We start from the raw sequence: 8913 nt of genomic DNA, 5'->3' as shown, positions 1-8913 counted from the left end.
ACATTACTGAGTATGGTCCATTGTTTATTTGGACATTAAAGGCGCTGTACCTGATTTTTTACTGTGTAAAAATTAACTAGTTCTGGTTTTCATGTTTTCACCGTTGCAGTGGTATAAAGTATTATTCACAGCGATGAGTGTATAAGCACTTTTCACAACTCAGCCGTCATGGTAAAGCTAACAACTAGCATCCTAACATGCACTTCCTGACTATGACAATAAAATGCTTTTTAATCAGATGCAGACAGCACACAGCTGACCTATTTTGACCTCAAAAGCTGCTTATGCAATATACAAAAAATTAGGTACAGGGCCTTTAAAGTCTGTGGTAAGTACTGTGCACTTTTGAGTGGCTAAGCAGTGCTCACCTGCAAAAACACCTGGAAACTGACATTTGAATTTTATTAGAAATTAATAGCATTGCAAATGTTATGAAATACAATTCAGCCATTCAACAAAACATGTCTCCCTCCATAGTGCTTCACAGATTACAATAACGTTTAATCATCTGTTTATGTATCTTACAGTTCATTTACAGTCGAAGTTGGACATACAATGTAAATAATAAAAAATCAGGAGCATAAACAAAGTCAACATGCAGTCACAAATAAAAGCCCTTTGTGCAGGGTCACATTTGAATTTCAAAATAAAGGTACAAGACTTTGAAGTAACTGCACACATTCCTTGAAGATGTAGTTGACAAGTTGATAGTAAAAAGTTTTGCTGGAATGGACATAATCAGTCCCTTTGAATCCTTTGAATATCATGAACCAATTATTTTTGCAAAGCATGTGATGACATTAATGGATTTATCAATGGCAGATTTTTCTGATTTAAATTAAATCATACATTCTTTAAACTACATTTATCAAAGTAAGATTATTTATAATGTTTGGGAAATGAAATGCATTAAATGGTTAGCCTATTGTAACGTTAATTTTTGAACATTTTAACAATAAAACATGTGTAACAAAATTTTTTTATTCAAATTCAAAAGTCTATGATCCCTTATTTTGCAGTTACGTTTGTCAGTTTTCATTTTGGCATCTTCACTTATTTAATTTGATCAGCATTAAAACAATGACAGCATGGAGAATCTGAGTGAGCTGACAAGAGAAGCACCAGAAGTCGGCCAGTTTGAGTTTGGTCTCTGATATCTTTTCTGACACCTCTGCATTGGTACCTTTCCAATCTTGTACATTATTTTCTGCTGTGAAATATAGTATCCTTAGTATCCTTATTTCTCAGTTTGCACATAATACTTTGTGTTTGTCACCCTCTGCTAGTGAAGTGAACAGTGCACAAAACATCTTTCTGGACTAATAATGAAGGAAGTGTATGTAGCCTGTGCTTTAGTTATTACAATCACAACTGAACTTGTGTTGCCAGAGCCTTAACCTACAGATAGAGGACAAGCACAAGTTTTTCTCATTCTCAATGTAAGAGCCATTTTGAGACCTTTCTTATGTTTGCACCACCATCCACCGTGTGTCACTTCCTGTTTGGTCTTATTGGGTGGGCCCAGGTGGGCCTTTTTAATGGCTAATTAAGGATGTTTCAGTGCTACAGAGTAGAGCCATACAGTTTTTGAATGTGGTTGTGCTAGTGTAGAAAATGTCAATAAAAGGATTCTTCACTAAACCCCCTGGGCTCTTTAACCATGGTTTGCAACACCTTTAAACTCAGTTAAGTAGCTGGTGGCACAGGGCCGCTGGACACTACACTCAGAATTCATTCACTGAGCCACAGATCTCAGAGTCCTTTTAGGTTTAAACTAACTGGAATTCAGCATCGAAACTGGCAACCTAAATGAGACACATGAGAGGCTCATTCTGCTTTCTGATTGGATGATCATCATGAGAAGCAAAACACCAAATTATAACAAACAACTTCTCCATTATGTCCAATGTTTTTGTGATAAAGAATAAATCAGCATTACAATAATCAGTAAAAGCTATAATTGGTTTGAACACGTGTACTTGTATCTGGAGACACAGATGGGTCATGTTTATGGATTTTTAAAAACAAAATATTACATACAGTTACTTAAATACTCTGGTTAGGGCATCTGCCTTAAAAACTTGCAAAAGTTTCCCTTCATTTGTATGTGGTATATGCATAGACCACTTAAGATTTAGATCACTGCTCTAAAGGGCTTAACTTCTTGTGTGTTAGTCATTACTTATTTAGGATATACTCTATCGTTAATGCTTAAATTCTGTCCTTACACGACCCGGCGGCTCAAACATTTAGCTGGATTAATCATTAATGTCCAAAGTCCACCAAAACACAGATTAAGCTAAAAAACGTGACTCAAAGCACCTCTAATGCTTTATCAGGTAGAGCAGAGGAAGACTGGTGAAGAAGCCAATAGTTCAAATCCTTCTTGCAACAGAAGGGATGTACTATGATGCATTATGAACTAAATATAAAAGTGTTTGGCAGAGAACATTGTGTTGGAGATATGATCCCTTTGTTATAAGTGTCCTTTTGGTATTGCTGAGGTGAGGAGGTGATGTGGGGGGAGGGGGGCAGAACCTAGCTCTCCTTGTGCAGAGTCTGGTGCAGGTGCAGATACAGGGGCTTCTTGGTTAACAGCTGCAGTTTCTTCCTCTTGAAGTCTGTCGGCTTCTTGTACCTACAGAACAGTAACAGGTTTACAATAAAATCTGAAAAATTGGTCAAATATAATGCTTCACACAGGTTAAATAAAGCTATAGACAGTTTTATGTTTGTAATTTACCTAATTATGACCCAAGAACTGTAGAAAAATATTTTAGTAATTTACTTGTAAACTCTGGAGAACTTAAAAACAAATCATATAAAAACAACAGTGAGAAATGGAAATGAATGTGACCTTGGCTGATGTTACCTGGGAGAGTGTTTGCTCTGGATTTTATAGAGGGGTGGGTCAAATCTGGAAGGGGTTTGACTGGAAGATCAAATTAAGATTCTTTAGAACTCCACTGAAAATGTTCTGTTAGTGGCAAATGTTGGAGGAACTGTGAACTTCTCCTGACGACTGCAAGAAAAATGATCACGATCTCCTGGCTTAAACCTGAGCCACCTCCCACTGATCAGTAGATATCAAAAATGAGACATGTTTATACAATGCAACTGTTTGCTCAACTACAGCTAAAAGTGCCAATTTTTTTTTTAAAGGAAATGGGGTCCAATTATGGACTTTTTCAAATAGGACACTCATGCCTTAACATTTGTTTTATTTTACCTAAAAAAATATATATTATTATGTAAAACTGTAAAGGCCCGGTTTCAGGACACTTTGTTTATGTGAACTGCCTATTTATTTGTGGCAATAAAAGTAAAAAAAACAAAAAAAACAAAACAGTTACTCGCCATCAAACTTCTACACACAGGCATATACCAGAAGTGTCCAGTCTATGGTCCAATGTGGGCCTCAGACCAATTTATGAGGCCCTCAAGGCTCCTGCTGAATTGATCCAAATAATTAGAGGCAGTTTACAGTTTACTGCTAATTGAAGTACACCACTATAACCTCAACAACGTCACATTCTACTGTGATACAGAACTCAAACTCATGTGTCATGTTTATTAAAGACACAGAGGCTCTGTCACAGCTGCACAGTGCATCATCTGAATGACTCACAGTATTAACAGACAGTCTGTGCCGGACGCTGCTAAAATGTTATCCTGCCCTTGGTGAAAAATGCTTTATGCTTTAACCTTTACAAAACTATAAAAGATAAATGTACTTACAGTTCAATGACGATCGGACCTGGTTTGATCTCATCCATTTCCATGAAGGCAAAACATTTTGTGCTGGTGAACCTCTTTTTAGGTTTGTAGTGCTTGAATTCAAAGAAGATAGCTGCACCTGCAAAACAATTTAATTAGAAATATAACCAAACTTAGCAAACACTCACAAAAGAACAGAAACTGTTTGTCGCCTGCACTAAAATTAAGCCATAGATTTTGGTCCAAGTCTAGTCTATATAATGTCATAAAGGGTCATAATATTATGGAGAATCTTGACTAGAAAAATAAACTTTGTTCTGTTTTATCCATAGACTGTTTGTAATACTGGTTCAGCACATACACCTTAACGCCATGTGCAGTTTACCTTTGGGGAGTTTCTCTACATGTCTCTGCACCTCCACGTCCACATTAAAGTGAATATAAGTGTCCTCTTTTCTGGAGGCAACGGGAGTGTCCTGCGCCGGGTTCAAATCCACACCATTCATATCTGCACACAGTAACACAAGGGGAAAAGAGAGCCTGTACTATGTGTAAATATTAAAAAAGAAATCCCATGATTGTTGAACCTCATTTTTATTTCTGACAATTAGGGTTGTCAAACTATCAGCTCATTTAAGCAGACATCAGTACTAAAAAAGTCACATTCACAGGACGGAAATGAACCTTTCATGTCCTGGTCTCATATCTGTGTAATCCCTCAGTTATACAGGTAGGTTCCATATTGGTCCATGGGCGTATATTAGTTTCTGTGATCTCATACTTGTTCTAACATATTGCAAGATCATTCAAAAGATATTCAGGAAAGGTTCAAGGTTTGTCCCAGGGCAGCTGTGACTACAGTAGTAGCTTACCACGACCAAATGTGGAGTGAATGAATAATGAACTGTAAAAGCTTTGGGTGTCATAGAAGTTGCTATATAAATCCAGTGATTCATGAATTAACCTGCTCAAACGAGTATCTAGCTTCAAAAATAGGATCAGTAAGTATTTCAGTTTCAATACTTTGTGGGGGGTGAAACACAATTTAACCAAAATAGCAGATTGTTACAGGGATGACGTCACAGTTGGCTGTACCTTTGACACTGATGGTTATGTAGGGATCAATACACTGGCCCGCGTCCTTCAAACCGATCTTTTCTATCTTAATGGTGAGGAGGGTCATCCCAGGCTCCGACGGTAACCGTGGCAACAGAGTACCTGCAAAGGCCAAAGGACACAAATAATCTACATGGCTTTGCACGTTCTATTAGAGTCCATTATATTTATATAAGGCTTGATATTTCAACTTCATTATCTGTGCTGCTTCTTTGTTAGATTTTTTAATTTTTTGATAAATAAGGGTTAAATAAATCAAACAAAACTACATTTAAGAGTTCTTATTTCATTATAAAGAGGGGGTTAGGCAGACGGGTGAGGGTGGAGGAGCTAAGTGTGGATGGGTGAGGGGGTTACCGGGGGCGCGAGGAGAGAAGGCGTCTCTGGAGCCATGTCCCGCATCTGCTGCTGCGTCGTCCTCCTCCAGCTCCAAGTTCTCTTCTTCTCCAGGAGCCAGGATTTTACTGACGACACAATACATCTGCCTCATTTTTCACCAATCACACTTTATTATCATATAAAGCAATAACACAATTGTTCACCTGGAATTTTTTTTTTTTTTTTTTTTAGAGAGAAAGACAACAATAAAAATATGTGCCTTTTCTACAACTCAAAATGCTTTAAGTTGTTGTTTTTCATATTTTGTGCTGCTCGAATTAGAATTGTATTATTTATTATTACTTTATTTTTTAGTTTTTATTTTAACACAATATGACACGTAGAGGAAGGAATTTATATTTTATTAAATTGTTCTGAATCTTAAACAAAATCAAAAAACAATATGGTTACTGAAATATTAAATGTTTGAATAGGGTAATATCAGAATTAGGGCTGTGCAGTTAATCAAGTTTAAATCATGACTGAGATGCAGTTATTTCAAATGGTCAGTGATCAGCTCCTGTGTTTTTAATGGAGCTGATCCAGCCAATAAAAACATGTGGTTTGGAGTATCAATATATAGTTATACAAATATTTATCATAATTAATAGTTGTTTTTTTTCTCATTTTTTGTGCCAGAAACACCAAGAGTTTTCAAAATAAGTTATTACCCCCAAAAGAGCTTGAAACAGTATCGCTACAAAAAAAAAAAAAAAAAAAAAGTGGTATCACCCATCCCTAGTTTGGATCAGAGTTCATACTTTGGAGAAGAAATTTGACTGATTTGTCTGTAACTTGTTAAATTTTAGGGAAGAAATGAAATTTTTTAAAAAGTAATATATTTTTTATCACATCCCTGAGGCCAAGTCAGAATCAAACTTCAGGTATCACTGTTATCTGTTTCTTTTAAATGTCATTGTACTGTGATATTTGTATATTACATCTGTACTGTAGTGACGGCATATTTACCGAGACGGCACAGGCTGCACATCAAACGGGAACTCTTTGTTATAGGTTAAGATGTTTGTAATAACTGAAAAAGAATACATATTAATAAGAGACATTATGTGTGTTTATTTACAGTTTCATTTTACAAACTTACTATTTTCCAATTTCTTCAGATCTTCCAGCTTGAACTCCTCCTTTGTCTGTGTACTGCACTACAATAGAACAGACAGATTTTAATTATAGATTCAAAATTAAAAATGTTTTGAAAAATGATTATTTAAAATATTTATGCAAATTTCTGAAAGAAATTACACTAGGTTAACATATTTGTGTGACAAGGAAGAAGATTTTCATTTTATTTTTTCCTTAATTATAGATAGGCCACAGGTAATTTCCCCCATCTCCAGGAAGTTCCTCAACAGTTAATATTTATCACAAGCAAAGACAAATCTTATCTGTTTGTCACAGTTTGTGTTAACTTTTTGTTATACAAGTCAGCCTTTGCAACAGCTTGGTGAGATCAAAAGTGTAATACATTTAGGTCATTTATGCCACAGTTAACAAACACTGATTTGTCATTTGGGCTACTTAAAATCTAAACCAGAAAAATGTACATGTGCAGTATATAAATTTTTGGAGGTGACACATTACATGTTTCCATGGAAACAATAAGTTAAAACCATACTTTGGAACATTGTCCATAGAGATAGGCAGGTTTTATGTCACACTGTAGAAGATGGCCAAGGGAACAACATTTCCATGGAAACAAGCAGGAAGCCAAATTTGTGGTTTGTGGAGAGGCAAGCCTGCTCACAGTGGGAATGCCGATTTTTAAGTGCAATAAAAACAACCAAAATGGAAAAAAAAAACATCAATTTATTTTAGTCTACTTTTTGGCTAAAAAGTTACATACTGTGGCTTTAAATTTGTAGTAGAACAAAATCAACAGTAAATGTACATATTTACCAATATATACCAACCTGTAAACTGGCACTTCTCATTTCCAGACATGTTGCAATTTTCCCCAAATTTTTCTAAAAAAACAAACAAAAAACACACATGCTTTAAAATGTTGATAATTTAAAATGGACAAATAGTAGGGAACACTACACTGTTTATAAAGTTATTAATAAAACTCTTACTAACTCTTACCTTCTGTTCTTCATTGAAATCTGTTGAATTTGGTGCCTGGACCTCTTTCTGCAGCTGTCTTGCCAGACTAAAAAAAAGATTAGAACATTTCAAAACAAGTCTAAAACTATAACAATGGTGTACACTCCCCCTTGCGTCCAAACTTAAAATGACAGCACATGCACATTTACAGTAATAACCGTTATAACAAACTATACATTGAGTTGTGGGCTAGATTCCAGTTTCATACAATAGTGAGGAGGACAGTGGTCTAGTATGAGAGCAGCATTCTTGGGCCAGCTGAAAAACCCACCCATAACATCAGGAGGGTGTGGCGGACTGTTTCTCAATCCTCACGGGAATATTGGCCTAATTCAGATCTGCATGACACACTGAACACACTACATAACTAGTGCGTCCACGTCCACGGAGGAGGTTTCCCGTGTCAGGCCCCGGAGCTGGTAAAACAAGAGCCCAAAGAGTGCGCACAGGGATGGGCTGCAGCGCTTGGTACACACGCTCCTCTATGCGGTCATTGCCACATCACGTCATGGATGCGCAGGCTTTATTTACTGACACACACTTGAGAAGCCAACTTGTTCTGTGGATACATGCAGCTCATCTCTAAAACACTCTCATATAAGAGATAGAGCAGAAAAGAAGCGGTGCTCAGGGAATAGCAGCCGTGCGTAAAGGACGGCACACATGTTGAACAGCACTTACATTTGATACTCATCTATAGCCTCCACTAACTGTCCCCACGAGTCAAAGTCCGTGGCTTTTCGGAAACTGGCGTGCCATTTCTGGACAGTCTTGTTGACATCAGACATTTTGGCGGGCGGCGGGTGGCACGCGGGGATCCGGGCGCTCTCAGGGCATCGCCACGTTTGTGGTCAGTCACAGCGGACTCCAGAGGCAGCAACGGCCGCAGCGGTGGCCAGGATCTCCGCGGTCCGGAGGCGCACTCACACACACACTCACACACACAGCCCGGTGACACCCAAAGCCCCACTACAGCTCTGCACCGAAGGACGCATCCGCAAGAAGAGGAAGTCCCGCCCGGAGCCAGAGCATGAGCCAGAGGTGCGCACGGTTTAGTACTCGGCCTCGCCCGGGAGCAGCGCTATGGCACAGCAACAGGAAGATGAGAGAGCCAAAGATGAGAGAGCCAAATGAGGACCACTGGAAACTAGACTAGGACGGGTTTATATTATTATGAAAAGATGTTCAAGCATGAACACCTTTTGTGCCCAATGTATTGTTCCTGTCTCTCCACTCCACTATATATATATATATATATATATATATATATATATATATATATATATATATATATATATATATATATATATATATATATATATATATATATATATATATATATTAGATTTAGGAAATATTACATTTATTAAGCATATATATATATATATATATATATATATATATATATATATATATATATATATATATATATATATATATATATATATATATATATATATCTCATTGGGTTTTTTATCACAGTTACCGCAAGTATCATGTGTTTTGTTATATAAATAAACACACACACAAAAACATTAAAGACATTACAACATTTTGGTAAATTTGTTTGTTTGACTAAAA

The 8913-nt window shown here is 36.8% G+C and overlaps 1 protein-coding gene across 1 annotated transcript; it reads right to left on the bottom strand.

Annotated features, from left to right (window-relative positions):
• Positions 1 to 40: 40 nt before the first annotated feature.
• Positions 41 to 8341, bottom strand: aida (axin interactor, dorsalization associated). The gene is made up of 10 exons (XM_033991283.2): positions 8014 to 8341; positions 7312 to 7378; positions 7140 to 7193; positions 6314 to 6371; positions 6181 to 6244; positions 5191 to 5297; positions 4813 to 4935; positions 4103 to 4225; positions 3739 to 3856; positions 41 to 2638 (listed from the first exon to the last, which is right to left on the bottom strand). The coding sequence occupies exons 1-10, from the start codon at positions 8118 to 8120 to the stop codon at positions 2539 to 2541; spliced, it is 921 nt and encodes a 306-aa protein (XP_033847174.1). The 5' UTR covers positions 8121 to 8341; the 3' UTR covers positions 41 to 2538.
• Between the last annotated feature and the right edge of the window lie 572 nt (positions 8342 to 8913).

The sequence above is a fragment of the Periophthalmus magnuspinnatus genome, chromosome 24 (assembly GCF_009829125.3).
Source record: "Periophthalmus magnuspinnatus isolate fPerMag1 chromosome 24, fPerMag1.2.pri, whole genome shotgun sequence".
Lineage (NCBI taxonomy): Eukaryota > Metazoa > Chordata > Actinopteri > Gobiiformes > Gobiidae > Periophthalmus > Periophthalmus magnuspinnatus.
The sequence above is the reverse complement of the archived record's forward strand: the minus strand, read 5'-3'. Positions and strand labels throughout refer to the sequence as shown.